Source organism: Sebastes fasciatus, chromosome 9 (assembly GCF_043250625.1).
Source record: "Sebastes fasciatus isolate fSebFas1 chromosome 9, fSebFas1.pri, whole genome shotgun sequence".
NCBI classification, from domain to species: domain Eukaryota; kingdom Metazoa; phylum Chordata; class Actinopteri; order Perciformes; family Sebastidae; genus Sebastes; species Sebastes fasciatus.
The window spans coordinates 13,338,044-13,364,961 of record NC_133803.1 but is presented as its reverse complement, the minus strand read 5'-3'; the positions used below and the strand labels follow the sequence as shown (position 1 = coordinate 13,364,961).

The following is a 26,918-nucleotide window of genomic DNA, read 5'->3' as shown; positions in this document are numbered from 1 at the left end:
AGTTTTCCATGTTATGATTTGAGCACATTTTTTATGCTAAATGCAGTACCTGTGAGGGTTTCTGGACAATATTTGTCATTGTTTTGTGTTGTTAACTGATTTCCTTTGCTTTTTGCACAAAGCAAGCATACTGTATTTTCCCACTCTCATGTTGATAAGAGTATTAAATATTTGACAAATCCTCCCTTTAAGGTACATTTTGAACGGATTAAAAATGTGCGATTAATTGTGGTTAATCATGGACAATCATGCAATTAATCGCGATTTAAATCATTGAATCGATTGACAGCCCTAATTTTAAAACATGAAAACATAAAAGCACATTACATAAGATATAGCGCAAGCACACAATCTGCATAAACAGTTAAAACATCACGACATAAAACAACATTACATTACAGAAGACAAGTTAAGCCAGAAGGGACCCAATCTAACACACAGAAAATAAGCCAAGCAAATGAGCGCCGACAGGGCCAGCATATAATGACTAGGTATGATGGCAGGTCTGGAATCACCGGTAGCTAAATCAACAGTAATTCGGTAATGGCTGAAATGAAACATGTCTGTTGCTGTTATGTGCTCACGGCAAGCCGGTGTCTTTACTGGTCAAAGACCATTTGTGGGGGAAAGGAAAACTCACTCTGTTGCACCACTCTACCACACTACTCTAACTGCAAGTGTGTTTTTTGTCGTTCAACAAGACCAACAGAGTGAAGACTCTTCTCTGGAGAAATTATCATAAATTTCAGCAAAATCTCCTAGTTAAACTTTTATGCTTGTCATATCAATTATTCAAGCTTATCATCTTAATAAACCTGCATCATGGCCTCCACTAGTCGGAGTAAACACCTTGTGAAAAATAAGGTGTAAAACTCAGTTGGCAACAACATATTCCAATCTATCAGATACATGTTTAATCAATATTTCATATCTTCTGCTGATCTCATTTTCAGGTGGTACAGGTTGTGAATATTAATTAGGCTGCCACTAAAAATCTAAGGTGTTTCTGATGTGTTTCTGAGTTATTTATAACTTCAGTTACCTGCAAATGTTAAAAGCTACATTTAATTATATTTGATAAGGTCTTTGAAAGGATTCAGATTTGAGAAGCAGATAATCAGATGGGGGCAATATGAATATGTTTCAGATGTAGAGATGAAACAATTAGTCAAAAAAGTACATTTTTATTTATTTATATATATATTTTTCTATTTAATTATTATTATTATTATTATTATTATTATTATTATTATTATTATTATTATTATTATTTTTATTATTGTTATTATTAATTTACAGTTACAATCTGTTATTATATGTACATATTTTATTTGTTGTTGTTTAGGTTGTTGTAGTCTTTTTTCTTAAGGACAGGAAAAGCACGATTTAAAAAAAGTAGGATATGCTGTTTTTGCCTGTTATACAGTATATCATCATAAATTGCATATAATATTTATGGGCTTTAGATGTTGGTTGGACAAACAAACATTTTGAAGAACTGTGAGGGGCATTTTTCACTATTTTATCACCACCTAAAATTCTCCAGGGAATCCATTAACCTTGAGAGATTTTGAGTTTAGATATATTCATCATCAAATCTCCCCTCAGCTGCCCTGGCTGCAACTGAGTGATGTCTGCTTCCCACATGCGATTCTCACTTCACTTCCCAGGGCGCCCTGCAGTGTGTGTGAGCCAGAAACAAAGTGTGTGTGTGGGTGGATGCATGCATCAGAGCGTGCCCAGTTGTTTGGGTGGCAAAGCCAAAGAAAGCTTATTTCAGCCTGGAACCCGATTACACTTTTGTTTGTTTGCTTTGTCACACAGTTGGACAGAGGTTTGATTAATGGGCCTTCAGCGAGGACATGGCATCCCCGTGGCAGCGCTGTTCAGCACATGTCGGAGACTCAGAGAAGGTGCGATATAAAGAAAACACTTATATTGGGAGGCCTTTGGTGATTTGTTGAGCTTTTAGGCTGTTTTTGCACAGCAGGTTTTCGATGCTTTTAAGCCACAAACATCACGTCAATGTCAGCAGAAAGTTGAACTTGAAGTTTGTTGTGATTTGTTGGAGGGGTCTGAGGGAGCTGCTGAGACTTTCAGTGGTTCTGGATGATTGCTTACAGGACAGTTACTGTTGTTTTCTTTGGACAATGGGCTTTTGTAAGGGGAGTATCACGTTAGAAAAGTGCACAGTGGGATTATTTTTGTCATGATTATTTTCTTCCTCATGTTTGAGTAGTAATTTATTGATTTGAAGGGGCAGTTTACTGTGAGTAGAAATGAGAATTTTAAGAAAAATCCGTCCTGTTGTTTGGACATTTTGGGGAAAGGACCACCCATGGACTTCATCTGAATCCCATTAACTACGCTTCACCGAATCCTGATTCAACAAAGACTGAAGAAATTGATTTTCTGAACTGCTTTTGTGTTTTAACTTTTGTTTATCCGGCAAAAGTATTTTTTGTTACACCCTGTTTCACATTCTCATAGTTATACAGAGCTGCCCAGACTGATCCACTCCACTGAAGCAAGTCAGGATGAAGGCCCTCTGGTCTCCACCTTACCTCTGGCTCCCCGCAGTCGCACTCTTCTCCCTCCTCCACGTAGCCGTTGCCGCACTTCTGGCCGCCATAAAGCACCTTGACCTCAGGCATGTTGTCCAAACACATGCCCACGCCTTTCTCCAGACTGGCAGCAAGGTCCTTCTTACTGCATGTGCTGAACACTGTTGGGAATGGATACCTACGGGAAGAATGGAAGAACAAGGTTGACTGAAATGAAGACAACATTTCATGTAGGGCTGTCACAACAACTGCAATACGGCAATATTGACAAGCCGACCACAGGGGTTAGCAAGCAACTGCCACAACCGCAATGTTCACGTTTTATCTTTTTTTAATTCTTTACAACAGGAGTGCCGCATTTTTACACTTTGTTACAAACGGCAGCAGCGTGGCGAGGTGCTGAGCGTTTATTCTGCGCTGAACGCTGCATGTTTGGTGTTATTTTCTGGTCGCCGAGAGTTGAATAATGTTCAACTTTGGGTAAAACTCCACAAAGACAAACCATCACATCCTTCATGTGGGCTACAAGTGCTGGACAACGACAACAATGGAGGAGAAATTAATAAACATAGACTGACCGGTCCGTCCTCTCTCCCTATGTGCTATGACCTTTCCTTCATCCAGAGCATGTAGTCTATCTTGTGCCGACATTTTCATATTCGTTATCATAGCAAACAGACGCAACCAAAGCTGTGCCTCATCTCCCTTCTTTGTTCTGCATTTAACAATAAACACGTATGTAATTAGTTTTAAAACTGTTATCTTTGTCATTTAAAAAGCAGCAATATACCTGATAATAGCACCAATAAAGCTTATTCATATAGCACTAAATTCCTTCACCACGACAGCCCTAAAATTCCACAAATTTGCCCGAGACACAGACGAAATCCTGCTTCGTGTGAGCTCTTACTGTTCAGAAACCAAAATGATCTGGAGAAAAGTGGACTCAATCATTCTGCTGAGCCAAAACTCGGTCAGAGCTTTCACTGGAACCGTTGTTCAATCTGCTCATTCAAGAGGCCTTGCAATTGAATGGTCTACTGATATTCTACTGTATGAGCTCCAGGTCAATAGATCTTCAATCCTACTCAATACAAAAACGGGTCATCAAATGTCCAGAGAAACATTTTCTCTGGCAGCTACATTTCAAGAGGCATATCCGGCACCGCCGGGACAATTTAAGCAACTGACTGGAGGGAAGAGTGTGAGGAGGGGTCCTTGGGTTACGGGCGACTTGTGAGCAGAGCACTTGTGTGTAAGTGAAACCTTAATAATATAGCAAGGCCGAAACCACATAATTTCTATCACATTAATTTCACTCCCTGGTATCGCTCACCTGAAGGGCTGACTAATGTCTAATTTAGCGGGGAAAGAAATTGGATTTTGTATTGAAAACGGGAAAATGTTATGACTTAAAAGATGAAACTGTGCGATGCGCCAATAACAGCCGTGGAGCCCTGGGGAACGGTCCTCCTGCTAGAGTGAGCTTCTGTGATTCTTGGAACCGAGGACCAGAAATAAACAGGGAGAGAGATGAAGAGTGAAAAACAAAAATAATATGTAGATAAGAAGGAGAAAGAAACTGAATTATACAGACAAAAACAGACCAAAGACACTGAGGCAAAAGGACAAAAGGATGGAACACCATCTATGGAGAGAAAAAGGAAGGAATGAAATCATGGACCAGAGTCAGACAGGAAAATGGCAGAACTCCTGCTGCTTTACGAGGGATGGGGCCAGAGGGGTGGCCAGGGATCATACTAAAAGTTGCGTTACTCGAATATTTACCGTCATTAACTGAATCTTTTTAACAAAGACAGAAAAATCTGATGTCTGTCCGTCATATTGATGGACTGGAGGAATTGGGGTGTGTCTGTGACCACTAACGGCCAGAGAGCGCTGTTACCGGTGCAGCAGCACCACCACTGCTGCAGAAGAAGCGCATGCTGTGTGATTTTCTCCCGGTGAAGCGAGTGCTTGCAGGATGTATTGGACCAGAATCACAGACTCCACCTTTAAAAAAGCCTATGTCTTATTATCATTAAAACATTTAAATGATGGGTAATAATAGATTATGATGGAATTTATACGACCCTGTCCATCAAAATAACGGAGAACAAGAAAGTCTAACGCAACCACTGGATGGTACAGGCCCCAAAACAAACACAAAGAGACACAAAATGAGACACAAATCGAGAGAGAAAGCGACAAAAAAAAAAGGTACCAAACAGCTAAAGAGAGAAAGAAAGGGAGGAATGAAATCATGGAAAAGAACAACCAACAAAGAAACGCAAAATGACTACGAACAGACGTGAAGCCTTCGTTCGCAGTTGTTTTGTGTCTTTCAGTCTGGATGTCTTCCTCCTATGTAGGAGGGATGGGGGGGACTTTTACACATCTGTGTCCAGGGACTCTTTATCTCATAATCTATCCATGGCTGTAGGCTATCAGGAGTTACAAATACAGTGGAAAGTGCTTATAGTAATCATGTCTGTCCGGGTCCAATTGATCACTATGAACGGATGATTATTCTAACCAAATTTTTGTTGTTGTTTATCATTTCTCATGCAGATTACCATCTAATTGACATTTGTATATTTATTACATGAATACGAAGTAATGAAATGGACCGCGTCGCTATTTACTGGCTCCCTGCCAATTATTCTGCTATTCCCTTTGCCCGGGTTCCTCGTTCTCTCACCGGGTATGGAGGGAGACGGGCACTGGTCAGTTGAGGATAAGCAGAGTTTCACTTTGGGGGCATTACGTGACCGGGCATTATCAATCCACTTGACGAGGGCGGCTTCAACCACAGGTGCTTTCCCCGTGCACATTCGTCTTTTATTCAGAGAAAATGACTTTCCTTTTCCTGTCATGACACCAATGTGCATGCAGCACAGGTATCCAGGCGGAAGGCAAACGGTCCACGAGGCAAAGTATTAAGGGAGTAAAGTAAAAAATAAAACAAAACTTCAATTAATGTTAGTCTAATATAGTTTTAAAATGTTTTCCATATGGTTGTCATGTATAAAAAGACCAAAAATGAACACTGTAATCGGACTACTTGATTATCATAAGTGAATTATTTAAACAGCATTTGTATAGGAATGATTCTATCCCAAGCTTTTTGATCCAAATAAGTGGTTGATCACTGTAACCATGATCACCATAAGCAGTTTCCACTCTAACAACTATTAATTGATATTATTTCATATTAGAATATCTAAAGTTGTTTATTTGGCATTCATTTATCACACTGAATGGACTATGTAACTGTTAAACTACGCTGCAGTGTGGTGCCTTCATTCAAACGTTCCTAAACCCACCGCTTAGCTTCACCTCCTCTAAAGCCTGTGTCCTGCTTCAACCTCTCTAAACACACTGGCAGTACGGAACAAAAGTTACAGAACATACAGTACTACAACACAGTGTACATTACGGTTATATAGTAACAGAACCAACCTTCGACCTGGCGCTTTATGCCAGCTAACAAACGAGCAGCCTCACAAGAGGACTGGCACAGAAAAGCAGGCTTTAGGGTGTTAAGTGACGGTTCACACAGTCTCAATGGGTAACATAGTCTAGCTTCGAACTTTAAAAGGACGTGGAGGATGTGGGGTGGCAGGGAGCAATGGCTAGCAGACAAGATTGGCAGACATGGCACAGAGAGAGGCAGCTGGCAGTGGACACTTGAAAAGCTTGACTTCAGACACAAACATGTCATACACGTATTTATACAGCCATAGACTGACCGGGGTCTTCAAACGCAACAGGGCGTGGAGACCGTCTGCAAAGCTTGCAGCTTGACGGGGCAGATTTGTGGAAATTCAACATTACACAGAATATGTTGGCGTCGGACAGAGATGGAGGTTTGTGTGTGATGCTCTGCCTTTGCCTAAGGGGGATTTGGCTGCTGCAACTGCATGGATATTTCACTGCTGTTAGTTGACTATAGTGAAGCTCCTCCTGAGGGGACTGGAGATAACGGCGGAGGCATTCAATGGGAAAGAAATCTGCTTATTTTTTTTTTTCCAAGAGAACATGGAACACAGAAAAACATCCTCTTCTAACAGCCACCCTTGGGTGAAAGCGCAGCGTCCACTTCACTCAGACGGTCCACCTTTTGAGTGTCGGCTGCTTTCATCTCTCGCTGACCAAAAGCCAATCTACTGGTCTCTGTCTGCCCTCGCCTGCTACCATAATCCACTTGTTGGAGTCTTTTTTACCACCGTTACACACAGAAAAAGAGCTTTACTGCCCTGTGCGTGGAGACTCGAGCACAAAATCAAGGACAGACAGACTATGCAGATCAAACTACTTCACGGAGCAGACCTAGCCCCTTGTAAATAGCCTGGGTCTGCCACTGATAACAAAACACAGGCATGCTCTGGGATCTGCACAAGGGGCTGGAATGTGTATGAGGGCCAAACAAAGTCTGTTATCAATAAACTGGCATTAATGGTAAAAGTTTGGGACGGTTGTCAGTTGGAGATTTCTTCACTGCGGAAAATCAGGTTTCTTTGGACCAAATTAGACCCACATGGAAAGTATTAACAAGATCCAATGGATACATTTATGTTAAAAACAACATAGATTCATTGCTATGTGTACAGGCATGCTTTGGGTTAACTTCCTTTTGCAGATTGATCTTGTTAAACACCGAGCATAAACCAAAAACACACTTTATCGTCATGGTTAACCTGTCTCCTATGGGTTTCATGATGTAAAATAAGAACGATATATGCTAGTAAATGCCAAAGTTGAGTGAAGCTGACTCAAAAACGAAAAAAGTAATGCCATATTACTGATTGGATTTTGAATGAGTGAAATGACATTTAAAGCCAATTAAACACAGCACTCTACAAGTGATGAAAGCAAAGACGTGCTCGGTCATTTATATGCCTCACAATTTAAAGCGGACAGAACCTCTAGTGTTTTTGTGCCATCGGCTGATTGTCTGTGGCTTTCAGGGGGAGAACGGAAATTGATTTATAAGAACAGGAAAAGATATTAAATTACTGTTCACTTGGCATGTGATGCAGATGCTATGACTGCTATGCAGACTAGGGAAGAGTGGAGAAGGTTTAAGTGCAATGAGCAATGCAACTGGACAATGGCTTGTTGGTGAACTGTAATATACAGTGGAAACCGCTTAAAGTGATCACAGTTACTGTTATCAACCTTTTATTTGGATCAAAAAGCTTGGGACAAAATCATTCCCATACAAATGCTGCTTAAATAATCCACTTATAGTAATCAAGTAGTCCACTTACAGTGTTCATTTTGTGTCTTTCAATACATGACAACATATGGAAAAACATTTTAAAACTACGTTAGATTAATGTCAATTGAATTTTTGTTTTGCTTTAACTTTATTCCGTTGATAATTTATCTCGTGGACTGCCTGCTTTCCGGCTGGATATCTGTGCTGCGTGCACATTGAAATCATGACGGGAAAACAAAGTGATTTTCTCTGAATAAAAAACAAATGTGCACAAAGAAAACATCTGTGGTTGAAGCCGCCCTCGTCAAATGGATTGATAATGCCCGGTCACGTAATGCCCCGAAAGTGAAACGTTGCCAAAACTCAACCGGCTCCGTGGCACACATGCAGACCCGCGTCCGTCTCCCGAGCGAGCGAAGAACCCGGGCAAAGGGGCGCCATTCTGAATGCACGCTTGCGCTGCAGAGCCGGCCAAAAACGGCAATGCCTCACCCTTGGTGAGGGAAAAAAACAGAAGTATTAGCAGCGAGTCAGTAAATAGGGAAGCGGTTCGTTTCATTACTTTGTATCCATGGAATAAATAATATTTATTGTATTATTTGTATACTATACAAATGGCTCATTTTTTAAAATCTAGTGCCCTCTTGCTAGTTTCTCAAGATTACCGACCTGACCTTTAAAAGGCTAAAAGACAACAACCATGTTCAACCTCACAACAGGAAAAGAAGTCACAGTTTTCGATAAACCTACATAGAGACATCCCGTAAATCAGCATTAAATAATGTAGGAACAGCTCAAACGTACAGATCTCAGTCTGCAATAGACCCACATGGAAGGTGCGTATTATCACAGCTGAGACCACACGGCTGCTCTGCTGTTCAGGAAATTAGCCGAGCAGAGAGTGTAGGTTTCCCTGGATAATATTAGCATAAAGCCCTGCACCCTCTCCAGGTGTAGCTTGCCGGGGTGGAACTAATTTGGCTGTGCACAACAGTTACACAAAATCTAATTAGTCAGCTCCTTTCTGGCTGTTGGTAATGTTTGAAAGGCAAATATGTCATTCGCACAGTGAAGAACACACTGTTAACGATCATAATCTCATCAATGTCTTACAGCCTTATACATCTGTGATGCTGATGAGGAAAATGTGTGGTGCCGTCTCGAGCAGTAGACTCAGTTAGTGTGGCTGCCAAATCACAGAGACAGAGACAGTAAACATCCGACATTATCTGCTCTGCTTTCTTTACCGCCAATATCTATAAGAAATCTAATGGAACATTTCATCTGTTGCCATTTTCATTCAGTAAGGTTTAAATATATTTGTTATGTAGATTGATTTTCAGAGAGGGGGGTGGGGGGGGATTAAAGGAGCTCTATGGAGTTTTCTTGTCCACAAACAATAGTTATATTTGCATTCAGTGTTACTCCATAGGGATGCATGATGATATCGGCAGATCATCGGTATTGGCAGACAAAGGCTTTAAAATGAGACATCGGCATCATACAGAAATGATAATTTCTTACGATATGACAAGCCGATATGTTGCAAACAAATAAATATAGCATTTTTACAGGACTCCAGAGATGCGAACAAAATCTGTCAAGAGTGACAAAACATTTTCATTGGTCCACCGGTGTGCCTGACATTTAACAGGTCTGTCTGTGTGTGTGTGTGTGTGTGTGTAGTGTTATTTCTTTTCCCCCCGCCCACATGGATGTGTGCAAACCGCACCCTTGAGTGACATCACATATTAATTTTGAATGTCAGCGCCAGCATTTTTACAGGCAGCGGCAAACCAAAGCAGTGAGGAGTCAGTCATAAGAAAATTTAACACTGCTTATAACATAATAAGCTGTGTATATATATATATATATATTTATATATATATATATATATAGCATTGTATTTTAGGATTTTATGTTTGTATCTGCAAAAATGTAGCAGCAGAGGTTGAGATATCCTAGATATTTGTCCGTAGTATAGGTCAAGCTCCAAAACCACTGAATCCTACATTTCCCATAATGCAACTCATTAGCATCTTTCTAAGACACCCCCTGTCTCCTAAATGAGAACATCTTTCAAACCCTACACCTCCAGTTTGTCATGCAGGCTTTTTTGTTGAAAAATTTGCCCAACAATTTCAGGACTAGATGGTCTGAGACTGATATGAACTTGAGGTGATCCTTACTTGATGCCCTGTTGGTGTTTTCTTTTTATGCCTCTCTTTCTTCCTGGGACTATTGGTGAGGTAACCCTTAACACAAAGCTAACTATTTTAGGACTTTGATACAATACCCTCCCTAAATATCTGGATACCAAATATCTATAACATCAGGAAAAGTAATGGAATAATAGATGACAGAACATGGAACATCATTTTGTTTTTAAGTAATTAAAAATGTTTAAATGTGTTAATTTAAACAATTAAATTGTATGCAGAAATCTGATGTCCCCTATACTTGAGTTTGTGATTTCTTTGATAGTTAACTTTATATCTGCATTTATTTTTCACACTTATATTTGATAATGCACACACATTTATATTTCATCTCTATTCTTATTTCTATTTTTCTTATAACTTATCTATGCTTATATATATTTTTATTCTAAAATGGAAAAACTGTAATTTCCCCCAGGGATTGATAAAGTATTTCTGATTCTAATTATTTACTTTTTAAACAGCGTTTAATAATTTTTTTTTTTGTAAAACAGCGCCCCCACCGGCGCATTAGTAACAGTCATAGACTCTCTATGGTAACACTTAAGGCGGAGAGTGGTACTGCAGCACGGTAGACAAAAACCCACAAAATGATAATAAATCCAGATGAAGTTCTGTGAGAAGTCGATGAGAGAAAAGCTGCTAAAATCAGGAAGACGCCACGGTAACTGTAGAAAGAGCTGTGTTGTGTCGAAGTGATGTGAGGAGAATCACTCTCGCCAGACTGCTTTTCCTCTCAGTTCATTTCACATTACTGAGAAACACAGTAACATATTACTTTAACACGTGCTCTTTGGTGGATTATGTGTTTGCCGAATTACAGCAAATGCTTGGACAGAAAAGATGCTGAATCTAATTTTATCTGTATATTTGATCAGTAATTAGAGCCGTGCTGTTAGTTTCCTTGTTTTTTGTTTTTTAAGGGAGTTCTGCTGATACAGACACCAGCTCAGAGAGAGACGGTGAGCGGTTTATGATCTGCTTTAATCGTCTTTTCAACTTCATTTGTTGACTCCATTCTGGTTATTGCGACAGTTAATTTTTGGACTGCTTGCTCCAAACCAGCAGCAAAGTTCTAATTGCCTCTAAAGCAGAGTGCTGCACACACATACAGCCCCGCGGTCGCACATCGACGCAAGTCCAGGCTCGTATTAAAACACTGACATTCTTCAATTACCGGTTCTAATAAAATGGGGTATCGTATCATTTTTAATGGTAGGGTATTGTGGTACCTTTCTAGTATCCGTATACCATGCAACACTACATATGAGCTGTATTGTATTACCCCTGGTGACATGTCTGTTCAGTTCCCCTGTGCACTTGTGTTACACTACAGCAAATAGATAAATAAATAAAAGCTGCCCAAGCCCGTACGCTGTACTGAGATGCAGAGATACAGTCTCTTGTGCACCAGGCAGCTTTTCCGGGATCTAACGCCATAGTTGCAGTGCAGATGATTCCTGTCAGTTTGATCATCTCAGCACTTGAGTCCAGTGGTTTCAGACGAAGACGCTTTGGACACATGAGGGCTATGAAGGGCTCTTCTATTTGTAGGCACTCTGACTGACATCAAGCTGTCTCTACTGCTCTCTAAGCTGCTCTACAGACTGACATGCATTTAGTCCGAGCTAAGCAGGGGAGACATGACTGACCTTTCGGTAAATGTTAGGCTGCAAAGCTGGCAGGAGCCTCTGGTGATTAAATCTCAGGAGAAGAAGCAAAACACGGGCTAAAATTTACTGCAAACATTTACCTACCGACAAGCTAACTAGCTGTCTCTCTCCTATCCTCAGCAGAATGTCCTCAGTTAATGACATTACACCTCCTCGCCTCACTTGCGCTCCGTCATTTCGACAAGAAACTAACGAGACTCACAAGCTATTTCATATTCTGTTGACAAAGAATTCACCTCATGGCCTCAAAGGTCCAGCCACAGCTCCCTGCTGGGCTTCACCTTTCTTCCCAGTGACACATACAGACACAGGAAAGTACATTTGAGCTCTCTCCCCACGTTCACATGATGCAACTCTTAGCTCAACTTCTAAGAGACATTCCAAATTCCAAATGTCCAACTCTGTTTCTTGCCTCTGTCCCTCAAATTTCCACTCATTGTTATGACACAAATCTCTAGTGGCCAGACTTCATGCGCCTGTCATAGACGTCCATGTGTACCCAAACAATTCCTCCATTGTCATCTTTCTCCTGTTTGTCTCTCACTCTCACCTCGATCTTGCTTTGTGTTTCTCTTCCTGCTCTACCACTGAGGGAGATAAAAAGACAAATAAAGCCAACGCTTCCTCGCTCCGCCTGTCTATCCAGGCATAAAGCACCTCTCTGCGGATCTCTCTCTGTGCGCCCTGGCCCTGATTGCAGCTGGCAGCGTCACTGATAATCATGTCATTTAGATGCAGCCTGTCCTCTCCTCCATTAGCAAGTCTAAGCTGGGAATATCCCAAACACACAGTCAAACGAGCTACACCGCTATACAACAATGTGTTTAACATTCTGAAGGCATCTGGGCTGAGGGGTCGAAGGAAGATGCTAATATATACTAAAAAAATAAATAAAATTTGATTCTGCGATGGGGGAAATGAGTTCTAGATTGGTTTGTGAAATTATTGGTTTTGTCAACAGGAAACTGTGAATTTGGGCTGATAGTTCATGGAAATTCAATTTGGGAGATAACCGGCTAAGTCGAGCTTGAACCTGGGTAAAGTTATAATTTTCATCTTTTAAGATAGCTCAGAAACTCTGGCGAAATGTTTCCCATGACAAACTTCAGACTATGAGCTACTGATATCATCTAGACAACAACATTGTCTAGACCAGTGGTTCCCAAATATTTTCACGTCATGGAACCCTTAACAGACACAAATTAGACCACGGACCCCCATTGGATAAGACATTGTCCCAGGATCCCCCATCTCACAGGATTTTTGCATTTAGATGTTTTATTACAAAAAGTGTATCAAACCCATGAACAAAATTTGTCGATCATGTCTAGAAGATAATCCACAAATTGCGAAACTTTCACAAGATGGTTAAGGTTAGGCATTAACCTCAAATAGTTATGTAATGAATCCCCTTTTTGCTGGGGACCCCCTGGAACCGCCTCAGGGACCCCTGAGGGTCCCTGGACCCCACTTTGAAAACCACTGGTCTAAACAACACAGCTGATATGTCACTCTTAATATCAAGCATCAAATCCAAGGAAGTACATGTTAGAACATTAGTATGAGTTTAAAGCAGTTGGGAGCAGTGGAATAAGCTGTAAACACAACATTGATGATGGCAAACGTGCTAGCAAAAAATTGCCTATTTACACATTCAGCTGATACAGAGCAACATTAGCATTCATTTGGATTTGTGGTTGTGTCCATCTAGCAAATTTAAGTCCTATTAGCTCTGATTTTGGTCTCTACCAACAGAAATATCTGTCTCTTTGGCTGCTAAATGCTTCATTATGTTCACCAGCTAGTTGCTAACTTTGTCTGCCTTTTGGTGCTGGACAGGAACCACACAGTGTGTTTATGAAGGTGTTTTTTGCTCGGGCTGTAGTCAACCTAAGATAATATTGGTCAACTGAAATTCTACCTACTCTTTAACCAATCGATTGGTCAATGGGGAAACAAAAATGTAATCTCTAGATTACCTAAATGGGCCACAGTGCAGTGTGCATGCTACCTGGTAGCCTGAATGAATTATTAATAAACATAAAAAAAGCTATTTGCAGCAAATTAAATTATTTATAACCTTATTGTGTAACACTTAAAATTGATAATAAAAGCTGACTAGCGTGCATCTGCCCACATTCATATGATTTCCGAAAACAGAATGAGCCGTGGAAGCGGTCGCAAGAGGATGCACAAACAAAATAATGACGCTATTTATCAGACCAAACATAGTGAAATATACAGATTCTGATATGTTCACATTCAAAGGCTATCAAGTAGTGATGAACGGGTCAGGGTTTTTTAATACCCACCTGACGAGCCAATCCGCACCGCCCAAGCTGCACAAAATATGCGTTAATAACCAACCGAACCCGAACCGCAAACTGCCAACTTTATATATAAAAGTAGCTCAACTGTCAGGACTGAGATAAGGACAGAGATGTGTTTGCACTAGCTGAGGGATCGCCGCCGCGTCTCTCTCTCACACACACATGCCTCTCTCGCCCCTTAAATTAATGGATTAAGAAGCACTTTTCTTACGAAAGAAACACCAGCGATTGTCCAACCAATGACAATTTGGTCGGACAAGAGCATATCCGCCAACCAATCGACCAACCGACCAGAAGGTGTCAGCTCTAGTTTTTGCTGAAAACAGCTGCCACAAATAGAGATGATGAGAGTAGCGAGATTGAACCAAAACGGTAAAGTTATGGACCGTAAAATCAAAACAATGAGCTGAAAGATGCTAAAATGGTCCATAAATTCACGGCCCAATATTTTGCCAAAGGACTGCAATGGCACATTTACAGAAATGTTATGAAATTAAATGAGAGCTAAGGGGAACTGCTGAGCTAGGTTGTCACTACGAGCGACCGCTTTCACATTACACATATTCATTAAAAAATATTGATTAGAGCAATAAACGGGTCACTCAGTGAGTGACTTGACTGGAGTTTTTCCTCTTCCAAAGCGAGGGTCTGAGGACAGAGGGTGTTATATGCTGTACATATTGGAAAGGCCCTCAGGCAAATTTGTGATTTGTGATGTTGGGCTATAAAAATAAAATAGACTTGACTTGACTAGAATTGTTTGACCAATCAACATAAAACACGAGCTACAACACTTGATAACCATCATAAAAATCAATGAACTCCATTAAATTCATCTTTACTGAGTAAAAACATACAGACTGGAATGAGCAACAGTCAATGCACAATTATAAAAAATTGATAATTAAATAGGGAAATATTGATACTTGGAGTCGGAGAAAATTGCCAGGCAAAATGTCAGTGTACCGCCGTGTATGGATTTATCCTGCACCCTTTACTTAGCAGACAGAGGAGCGAGTTTCAGAATGAAAGGTCACTGATCACCTCCCTCAACTATTAATGTGTCTGATCTCATAATCATATAGTGGAGAGTGCTGAAAAGGAGCAACTGTGCGTGTGTGTGACACATTTCTTGTTTTTTTTTCATTGACTGGATTTTGTGCAGTTTTACATATGTGCAAATAAATAAATAAAACAAATAAATAAAATAAACCTGTTGCAAGAAAAGACGTGTGAATGACACGCAAGGAAAAAGAGTGTAATAAGAATGCCCTTCTTGTTTTAGGTGTGTCATTTTCACGCCATGTAGTGAGTATTGAATGCAATGTAATGACGTAGAATGAAAGTGGAGAAAGACCGCTAAAGGCGTGCGGGAAGGGTCCAATGAACAGACTTTCAACCACGAGACCGCTGTTTGCTTTGGAAGTTACCTTAGTGACGTGTTTTGTTGTCATGTTTTCCGTACTGATGTCACGTTATTACGTTGTCCGTATGTATTTTACCTAGTTTACGTACTTATTTTAAGCCCAACCATGACATTTTTCCTAAATCTAACTGAGTTGTTTTGTTGCCTAACTTAACGCGTGTAATATCCCCCCCCCCGGCGAGGCAAAACGTGACACTGACACTCTATCCTCTGGTGGACCGGCAGGTCTATTACACGCTTTGGCGTGATATCAGGTTGCACTGTAAGTCATTCTCACCCATTTAGATCATGTACTTATTTTCCTAAACACTCTGCATGACATCATTAGATATCTTTGGCCGGTAATGAGGTAAAGCAAAGTCATCATGTCAGTACGGAGAGTACATATGTAGAAACTACACTGCATATACCCAGCGGTGTCATTTCTCGAAAAATAAATGAGTGCAATGAGTAAATGAGTTTAGCAGGATGAGCTCACTGTTGCCAGCGGCTGCAAAAACAAGCACAGTTTTCGAAAGCCCTCCTCCTCTCCCTCTTTTCTTTTTGTGTAGTAAAAGGTCATTCAAGTTTTTCTGGGACAAGTCTGGTACATAGTACATTACATTATTTATGTGGTGTTTTTTATGGATTTTGTGGCATTTTTAAAGGATGTACTCACAAGCCACCTGTGGTTTTCTTCTCCTGTGTCTCTGCTGATTTATCAACATGATTGGACGTCTACTTTTAATGTCAGCGTTTCATGACAATACCAACAACTACGTAGTGCCAGTAAAATCCACTGGGAAATTTCACAGATTGTAATGTCTCTGCTCATTGCTCTAAAATCAAGCTCAGCTTCTCATCCACACTGCCTGCGTGAGCATCACATGTGCGTTGTGGAACTTCTTACTTTTTGGTGCCAATGTTAACCGGTTAGATCAGCCTCACAGCCCGCATGTGCAGCACGGCTCAGGCGCGGCTTTGCTGCATGTCAGCTCAATTTCTTCATGAGATTCAAGGTCTCGCCTATTTTTTCCATATGCCGTGCACGGTTCACAGCAAAAATAGACCGTGATCTTTTGACAGTATATTGACATCATACCAGCAACATTAACTACAGTTTCAATGTCTATATCTGTAGAATATATCACAGACATGAAAAAAGTACAAATCTATTTCTAATTCAACACTTCCTGTTTAAATTTAAAAATAAAAGCCCTCTAGCTGGGTTTTTTTCTGTGGACAGAATCCCTTCATTTGTTAACACAAGGCTTTTATTCTGAAATATCAGCAGGACAGTGTTGTGGAAAATGCAGTGACTTGCACGGCTCCATAAATTAATACCATACCGTTTTTTAATTGTGGATTATTACTTTTATTTAGAAATGGAAACATGCTTTTTAACCCTTTTCTGTCTAAAATAAATGTGAATGACATTTATAATGAAATGAAATGGCCATTATGAAAGGCAAACTCTGTAGAAAGAAATTGGCTGGCAGTAGCAGCATAGCAGCAGCAACACTGTTTGTGTGGACACGACACATGTGAGAGACGCAGCAGTTCAGGGAGGTAGCCGCCACACGCCCGGACATAACGGATACTGGAGTTCTAGGCTGATACTTATTACAGAGTTTAAAAAAATCCTACAACTATATATTGGCCGATAGTAATTTAAAACACATAACATACACAAACTATCTTATAACAGATCATGGACTAGCGGTCTAGCTATAGTTCATTCCTCATAAATACGTATCGGGCATAATACTGCAGTATAATGTACTTCCATCTGACCAGGAGCAAATTGGCAAACTTGTTCAGGCCACTGGAGGATTATTGGACAGGTGTTTTTAATACACTTTCAAGTGAATGTGGTATCGTTTTTTATCCTAACCCTCTGATCCGGAGCCACCTAGATCACCGCTAACCAACCTACAGTTTCTACAGCCTTCTCTACACGGCTTGCTTGGCGACTGATTCTTGTCAAATGGAAAAAAAGACTGTACCACCGTCTCATAAACACTGGCCGGAGGATGTAATGGCACACCTCAAACTCCAACGTCTAAAGCATACTACTCTTGGCTCAGCCAGAAAGTTTTATAAGATCAGGCAACCTTTTCCTGCTACAGCATATTCACAAAATTGGAAAAATTACTAACCATTAACGTGCATGATTTAACCCCATTGATATCGTTAATGTGTGGGACAGATGTAGGCTTGGGTTGACGTTGGTTTGTGTGTGGGTCTGAATGAGTGAGTTTCTTTGATTTGTATTTTTGAAAGCTCAATAAAATATGTGAATAACAACAGTGACTGTGTCTTTCAGGCTTTTGTCTTTGTCTTCCTCACAGTGTTGTGGAATCTATCCTGACCACATTCATCTGTGGCTTGCGGGACTCACCATCAGACAAACCAGTCTGGCACCGGACCAAGAGTGAAATCTGGTATTGCCGCTCTGGGTTCGCCTTATCTGCTTGCTGTTTACTAACAGTCACAGAGTCCATCACTTGCAGCAGCAGCAGTGTTATCTCAGCAACCCAGGCAAGACGAGTAGAATGCTAGAGCAGCTGCTTTATTCTCAGGCCAAACAGTGTGTGTCTGTGTGTGTGTGTGTGTGTGTGTGTGTGTGTGTGTGTGTGTGTGTGTGTGCCTCCCCTCATACAACATTTCATAAACAATGGAGCATCATGTACTGATGAAAATGATCCAACCTGTGGAGCTTAATCAATCTTTCTCTGACTGTTCAGGTGAAAGAGAAGTCCTAATTTATTTAGAAAAGTTAAGCTGATAAACATTTTAATCCCGTAGCTGTGTGAAACAAGGCTTTTAAAGGATAATTGTTAAACGGTTCTAAATCAATGCACCCACAACAACAGAGAGAAACAGCCTTAAATCCTGATTATAGACCTTTGTTTGAGCTCATGTTTTCTAAATATAAATTAAATCAGCCTAAAACTACATATATAGTGGTGAAATGATGAAAACAACAACAACCAACATACCAGTCATTGTTGCAATGACAGAGTGGTGCAGTGGTCAGTATATTGGTTGCACTGGTGTGCCTAACTTTTTCATTTAAGTGCACCAACACATAATTTAGGTGCACCCAAAAAAATGTTCACCGTGCCTTTCGATGCTGCAATAATACATTTTAAGCGTTTTGTCAGTTCCCATAGGCTAACAGTAGGGATGTCAACATACCAGAAATTTAGTAGTCAATACCATTACCAGTGAAATTCCACAATTCTCAATACCAATTTGTTACCATGGACAAAACAACAGTAAAATAATAAATCCCAAGTACTTCAACCACACTTCAACTACTCCTATATAACTCCTTTATTACCGTTTGCATACTGTTTTTTGTTAGGAAGTTAAACAGGTCATAATTCCCTCTTTTATCTATTTCATATTGCTGTGAAAACATCTCCTTTAAACAATTGTATTTCTTCTTCTTTTATTATTTGTTTCTTGCCAAAAACTACATTTTAAGATGACATTTGAACACATCATGATAACGTTATAATTTACTTTCGCCTAATACTCATTCTTACTGATGCCTGAAGGCATCATAATGTAAATCAATGGCACCTCCCGTTAAGCTCTCCTCCTGCCAATTTCAACACGGATTTGTTTAAAATGTAGCATTATCGATGAGTGAGTTTACTGCTTCCTAAACAGTCTACCTACGTATCCACATGTTTACATATTACGTTGGTATAAGAGTAGCATAATGTAATGCGTGCGTTGCGAGTGTGTGGTCGAGCGACAGAGAGAGAGAGAGAGAGATGTGTTCAGAGCTGTTTGGCGATCATCGAAGCAGAGAAGATATTAGCCGTCACATGTTATAAATGTACAGTGTCACACACACACACACACGTTTTGCTCTCCCCTCTTGTGAAAAGAATCCGACACATCTGATCAGGATTAAGCATTTCGGGCCGTTCAGGGACAGGTGTAACGAACACCGCAGCATTTGCCTTGACAATAAAACAATCAATATGTCTTTTCATTTAGAATAACCGGTATGTTTTATGGGTGTAATGTCGCTCAAGAAGGAGTACAGGGCTCAGTTTCACACATACAGACTTGCTAAATATCAGGCACACCAGCGTGACCAATGAAAATGTTTAGTCGCGCTTGACAGATTTTTAAATTGTGAAGCTTATAATTTCTTCATGGATATGGTTTTGTATGAAAAAGATCAGCAGAATCTCACCCGGTGGAGGGGGTCATGATGCAGCCTCCACGGTCAGCGGTCATCCTGCAGCCACAACCGCGTTCTGGGGTGTCGTGGTTCATCCCAAAATTGTGTCCAAGCTCGTGTGCCAAAGTCACGGCTGCCCCCAGTGGGTTCTCAGAGTGGTCCTGCGATGGGACAAAGGGACATCCCGGGACATGAGGACATGTTAGTTATATGTAATCTTGTATGTGCGTGAAGTTCAATCAAAGTTACTAGAGTAAGCTATGAGTAAAAACCAAGCCATAATGCAGTGCACAGTCACCCACAAAAAAGGGGGGGAACAAATTAAAAGAAAAAGTTTAAAAAAGGTAATTTTTATGCTGCAGATTCCCAAAACAGTTCAGCAACTGTTCGATCTGCCACCTCATCCTTCTTCTATTACTCATTCTCCTCATGGAGGCCTGAAATCATCTGTCATTCCATTACCCCTGCAGACCCAATCATGCCCACTGCTATTGGAGACAGCTACTGCAGTAAGCTCCAGAAACCTAGCGCTGCATGACTCGCTGCTGCATTGATAAGCAAGACAACTGCCCTTCACATGGCAGACAGGGACGGAGAATGACGAAGAGACGTGGAAGTTTCAGTTTCACCTATAGTTTTGTAGACAGATGGGTTTGAGAGGCAGACAGAGACAGCGGGAGTTTGGAGGGCGACTAAGAAATGAAGTCAATGTAGTTCTGTATAGTATTTATGCCATGGTGAGACTGGAAATGAATTGATTTGTGGCACACTTTTTAAATAACATACTGTTCAATCTGTGGGCTGGGGGGAAGGTATCATTTATTTTCAGGTCAAAAGGCTCAAGTCTAAGTGAAGTCACAAGTCATTGGTGTTACAAGTCCAAGTCGAGTCTAAAGTCATCACATTTGTGACTCGAGTCCACACCTCTGATTAAAAGGTACACAAGATTTTAGTTTTTACACATTTGATGTAATTCATGTAACGCATAACAGTGGAATACAGTTCAATACACTAACCATCAATTTTTGCAAATCGATATCCGGAAAAATTTTCTTATTGATATCGTGATATTGACATTATTGTGACATTTTGCTAATTCACTTTCTGGCATTGAGTTACGTTCAACGATCGATACTGATCTCACGTATATAGCCTACATTACAGTACACAACGAGCTAGGTGCTGAAAGGGGGTGCTGAGCAAGGAGGAATGGCTTGTCACTGAAATGAGAATAGCTGGTCGACCCATAAAAGCCAGCCAACCTTAAAGGTACAGTGTGTGGGATTTGGCAACATCTAGCAGTGTGGTTGCAGACTGAAACCAACTGAATACCCCTCTGCTCACTCCTGAGTGCAAAACCGTGGTAACACCGTTCGCCTTGCTCAGAGCCCATCCATACCATAATAATGCTACTTTAGGAGCAATGGAAGTCAGACGGTGCTACCACGGTTTTGCACTCTGCGGCTCATGGTATCGCTGTTTAACAAGCATGTTGGAGAACTACGGTGGCATTCGGGTAACGTAAAAACGCAAAAGGCTCCCTCTAGAGCCAGTGTTTGGTTTGTCCGTTCTTGGCTACTGCAGAAACATGGCGGACCCGCTCCCCATGTAGATATGAAGGGCTCATTCTAAGCTAACGAAAACATAACGTTACTGTTAATGTCATACTTGCTAGCTCCTCCCACACCCCCCCCGTCACTCGCTAATTTGACGCTGTACACAGTGGGTACCGTGAACCGACACATCAGCGGGCTGAATGAAGACGATATGCAGGTGGTGGTGGTTGCAGACTTGCAGTTGAATAAAATCCTGTGTCTATAAACTGCTTTTGTAGTTTGAAGAAGACTAAACCCAAAACATTCAGTCGCCATCTTTCTGAGCTCAGCTGCCTGTTACACCACAGAGACCGACCTCTGGCGGCGCGTGCTGTGCACTACAATACATCACTACAATCTATACAGCGTCATAGAAAGCGGAGCGTCTGTATGTATGACGGCATTGAAAATCATACCGAGGGGATTTCCAATTACCGTGATATACCATAATACCGCCCAGGCCTAATGTATATCTTACAGCGGAATTCAAATGTTCACTACATGAGAAATATGTACATGAGGAAATCACATGCTTCCTTTGAAGGCAGGGTCATATGTCAAAGTTGAGGACAAGCCAAGCTATTTCCTGCTCTGATTACAGAGCAGCATCACGGGGAGCTGCACCCCGCCTTTTAACAAGAAGGATGGGAAAACTTCCCTCTGCTTCTGTCATGTTTATCAGTGCGTCTCTATGTGTGTGTGTGTGTATGTGTGCAATTCACAGTTGAGTGCTGCGAGATCAGAGTCAGCAGAAATGGATGAAACTCTTGGAAGCCACAGTCATTTCTTTGAAGCAGCTATAAGCCATTGTAGTGATGGTGAGAATTTGATAGTGTTGCTTACAAGAAACGCTCTGATAGTCTTTCTGATATCTTTTCAAGCCATGTGAGAAAGTAACTCCCTGAGAAGAATGCAATATAAAAAAAGAGCGGATATTGTTCGCTGTCAAAGTTTAAACCTAACCATTCGCATGTTAAGACTCATGTGAATTTAATGGAAAAAATAAATAACATTATGATGTTTAAACTGAAAGAACATGTGGACCAAATAAAGGATTTGAGGCTGATTAACAGTGTACGGTTTGAGAAATGGTTCATCTCATCTGGCCGCCCTCTAACCGCTTACATGGCTCTTTAATCTCGGGCCAAACCATCTGCCATCTGTAAGTAATGGGGAAGACAAACATCTGGAGATGCCTCACCGCAGCCACGGCCAGCAGAAAACGCATCTATTAGTGGGGGATACACATCTGGGCTGGGGCGTAATGGCATTGGGCTGGTATCCACTTTGTGATTTGGCATGGGTGTCAAGTGCTACATCAGGCAGAGGAGCCCAACAGGCAGCTAATTTACTTCGTGCAATAATTTAGTGTACCAGGGGCGATGCACAGTTGTGTGTTAAAAAATTCAAACGTGTGCTCTATAAGAGCTGGTATAAACAATTTATTACATCTAATAAAAATGTAAATGTGGTTTTGTTTAAAACGCTGTGGTCTTAGATTTACCTCTGTGCCCCACCGAGCCGTTTAGAGATGTCACATGATTGAGTGATAGCAAGACTTCGAATGACCTTAGAAGGTGATGCGTATCTGCAGTCCAGTCCTTCAGAGAGTATATTTTTACATATTCCTTTGTACACATGGGTGTTTGTGGTAACAATGAGGCCACGGATGTTGAGGGAGTGCCAGCACAAATATCATTACGTTTCAAAATTGGACCTCCTGCCAGCAAACAACGAACACCTTTTGCTGTGTAAATCGCGTCTGGATTGTGTTAGCCTGCTGAATCTGAACAATGTCCACACTGATACAATCTGGCTACGCGGAGGGAGAGGAGAGTGGGAGCAGCAGCAAGAAGGTTTTATACTCACCATGACAATGCCTCCAGACTGCTCAGCTGTGCACATGCTCATTATGGGCGCCATGCCAATGGTGGTGCCCTGGAAGTAAACGCCGCTGCACCAGACAGAAGTAGGGTGGAGAGGAGATAAAAATTTTATTGAGATCTATAGGACGATACCAGCTGTTGTGCATTTTTTTTTAGCTTGTTACCCACAATTAGTTCAGTAGTTACCCCAATTTATTATTGCAGCTGGTTTTCCATTAAGGTTTAGACTAATTTCCTACCAGGTTCAGATGTAGTGTATCAAATTTGTTTGGAAATACAATAGTTTTAAAACAACCACATTATCTGCATTCAGAAATATTATTTTCTGGAAGGACCCAGAATAGGCTATTATCTGTTCAAAATGTACCTTAAAGGGAGATTTGTCAAGTATTTAATACAACATGGCAGTGGGCAAAAATGCTTGCTTTATGCAAATGTATGTATATATTTATTATTAGAAATAAATTAACAACAAAAAAAAGACAAATATTGTCCAGAAATCCTCACATACTACTGCACTACCCGCTGCATTTAGCATAAAACATATGCTCAAATCATAACATGGCAAACTGCAGCCCAACAGGCAACAACAGCTGTCAGTGTGTCAGTGTGCTGACTTGACTACGACTTGCCCCAATCTGCATGTGAATATCATAAAGTGGGCATGTCTGTAAAGGGGAGACCCGTGGGTACCCATAGAACCCATTTTCATTCACATATCTTGAGGCAAGAGGTCAAGGGACAAAAAGTTTGGAGCATTATTTAGCCTCCTTCGCAACAAGCTAGTATGACATGGTTGGTACCAATTAATTAGGTTTTCTTAAGTTTCTTAGGTTTTCTTATTTCATATGAGACCAGTATCTCCACTCTAGCATTAAAACTTAGCCCGCTACAACGTAAAAATCACAAGTTGCGCTAATGCGTTAAAGAAATTAGTGGCGTTAAATAGAATTTGCGTTAAGGTGTTATGATCGCATTCACTTTGACAGCCCTGATTGCTATGTATTATTTTTTTCATGTTTTATGGTCAAATGTTTGGTTGGATATAATGGTGTAAAGGTGATATTACAATTGCTATATTTACTGTTTGTGGTGTTAAGTGCAAACATTTGTCGATTATACTGTATATTCTAATATGGACCCCAGGAAGAGTAGCTAATGGGGATCCACATAAACAATAAATAAATATCCAGGTAATAACATAGTTTTAGTTATTTCCAGTATTCTACGAAAATCAACTTGCAGAAACAGTGAAATTAATGGAAAACAATGGTTGACTGGGTCATAAATCAGTGTAAAGTTCCATGGTATCCTCTGGGAAATTGTTAGCGCTAATGGAAAGTATAAGCAACTTTGTGGCTAATGGCCCTTTACGCATCTGTTTTCATGTGTACTAATATCATTTCCGGGCTTAATTTTCACCTTATGAGCTGAGCATTGTCGTGAGGTTTCTGAGGCAGCAGTTTGACTTTCCTCCAATCCAGGAACTCGTGCAGGGTGGTGAAGGGATCCTGGGTGATGGGACATTTATCAGAGTCACTCCACACCTCCAGACCCACCAGGGCCACCCGGATGTTCAGGGCCCTGTAGAACTGTTGATAAGCGTGGGAGAGTCAGCGTGAATACAAAGGCCAGGAGATTTATAGAGCTTAGATTACATGAATGATCAAATACCTTCAAACAGATGCGTGAGACACTTTTAACTTTGGTTACTATAGGCAGCCCTGAATGAATGAACGCTCCTGTGTGTAATAGTGAGAGCGTATCTTTTCATGTTTTTCACATGATCAGAGCTTTTCCATGTCTCTATCTATGCTTCCCTTAAGCGAATCCATCTGCCCGCTGTATCTGCTGGCTATAGATCCACAGCTCTGGCAGAGGTTTTTTTGACAGACTAAAAGCAGCTGTTTTAGTAGGACATTAATATATCACACAGTCATCCCATTAATCTCTGCTGCCAGTAATATTTCTATTTTAAAAAAGTGATTTATTCCTCCTGTGCAAAAGGGGGGAGGTCGTTTTACCTTGTCCACGTAATTAGCTATCTCTGCCAGTCTCTGTTTCACCTTCTCCACGTCCCTCCCCTGTTTCTGAAACTAAAAACAAAAACATAATCAGTGGTAGAAAAATGGGACATATTTACACACAGAAGTAGTTGATGAAGACATGAATGATACCGTAGTTACGGACATTTTCAGAACTAAAAAAGCACGAAACAACACAGGACACCCGCGAAGGCAATACGTTTTCCTGAGTGCTAGGCAGCTTATCAAGCTGTGACCATCTGGATCTAGAAAAATCTCCCAGTGTTAGAGAGACAAATGGCACGGCCGCAGGGAGCAGGTATATTGGCAAATCTGACAGCCTGCAAAGCTTTTGATCCAAATTGCAGCAAAGTCAGACCTACTATTTGCACCCTACTGTGTATCCACCTGCGTTGGTGCTGGACGGAGCCTGACAACACACTTGATCCCTTATCCTTTTTTTTTTTTTTTCATTTCCTTTCTTTCCATTCAGGTCAGGCGCATTAGCAGAAGGCCGCCCGGAGGAAACCCCACAATGAGGTCGTCAGTGCTTACGGGAGACTCTTCTGTATCCACACGGCTTTTTTCCTGTTTCCTGTCTGGTCTGCTGGGGAATCGTTCAGCACTTCCTGTCAAAACGGAGCCTCTGCCACAAGACCACACTGCTTGTTGCACACTGACCTAATTCTGCAGGCCCGGTGGGACCTGCTCTACTGTTACTACAGCTTACCCTGATTTTGCTCAGCTCATAACATGAAGGGTTTGCTGTGTTTTCAGTGTGTTGTTTTCTGTTGTTCAGACACTTTTGATTGTGAATGGGAAGCAAGGTAGGTGCATTACCTCTCTGTTGTCTGCAACAATGATCAGCTCAACGTACTTGGTTGTCTTCTGGGTATGCCTTTTATGCTGAAGGAAAAACAGAAATGCTGCATGTTAGAACAGTTTTGAGATGTGTTAAAACAATGTATTCACTTGATCCTTCTAAAGATCTGAGTACTTTATACTTCGAGCACTGGCAAATATCATAAACACTATCGTGTTTATCGTATCGTACTATCACTTCCTGTGGGCCTACATTAAAAGCCTCAAGATAAACCACACGTTTTTACACACAAAGATAAAAACAAAACAAGATTCACCATGTTTATTGGTGAGCTTTATAGGTGCTCGTAGGCTAATTTTGATACTTTTGGATACAGCCAGGCTAGTTGTTTCCCCCTGTTTACAGTCTTTGTGCTAAGCTATGCAAATTGACTGCCAGCTGTAGCTTCACGTTAAGCATACAGATATGAGAGGTAATAGTCTCTCATCTAACTCTTGGCAAGAAAGTGCTTCCCAGGTGCTTTCACACCTGTAGTTGAGTTTATTGGGTCTAGACCAAGGGGGAAAAAATTATAGATTGATGCATTTGAATTCTGATCCGGTTCCTGTTCATACTGACTTTTTACAAGCGAACCAGAGGAGTAAACATGAAGATATACAGACTGAAAGGTAACTCGTTGATTGGACAGTTTTGGCGTTTGTCATCCTGCATCATCAGGACCCACGTGGGGAAATCAAATTCCGGTGAGTGACAGATGTTTATGCAGGACTTTAACGCTCTCAGATGAATGGTGTGAAAGCATAGTGCGAACGTCGGGGAGCAAACAGTATGCGCATAATTGGCGTACTGCGAGATCGCTGTCACACACCTTTTTAATGGAGTTAATGAACTGACAATGTACACAGAGTCAGATATAAGCACAGCAGTTTTAACAGCTCTTGACTTTAACTATTAATTAGGGAATATAC

At 41.0% G+C, this 26,918-nt stretch overlaps 1 protein-coding gene across 3 annotated transcripts in view; it reads right to left on the bottom strand.

Moving 5' to 3' along the window:
- Nucleotides 1–26,918, bottom strand: part of adam12b (ADAM metallopeptidase domain 12b) — a 113,302-nt gene that overhangs the window by 30,845 nt on the left and 55,539 nt on the right. For all 3 annotated transcript variants that reach the window (XM_074646128.1, XM_074646129.1, XM_074646130.1), the window contains 6 exons: nucleotides 25,968–26,033; nucleotides 25,128–25,199; nucleotides 24,526–24,695; nucleotides 23,087–23,171; nucleotides 19,635–19,783; nucleotides 2,565–2,742 (listed from right to left, as the gene is read on the bottom strand). In XM_074646128.1, coding sequence (XP_074502229.1) covers nucleotides 2,565–2,742; nucleotides 19,635–19,783; nucleotides 23,087–23,171; nucleotides 24,526–24,695; nucleotides 25,128–25,199; nucleotides 25,968–26,033 — 720 coding nt within the window. The remainder of the gene's footprint in view (nucleotides 1–2,564; nucleotides 2,743–19,634; nucleotides 19,784–23,086; nucleotides 23,172–24,525; nucleotides 24,696–25,127; nucleotides 25,200–25,967; nucleotides 26,034–26,918) is intronic.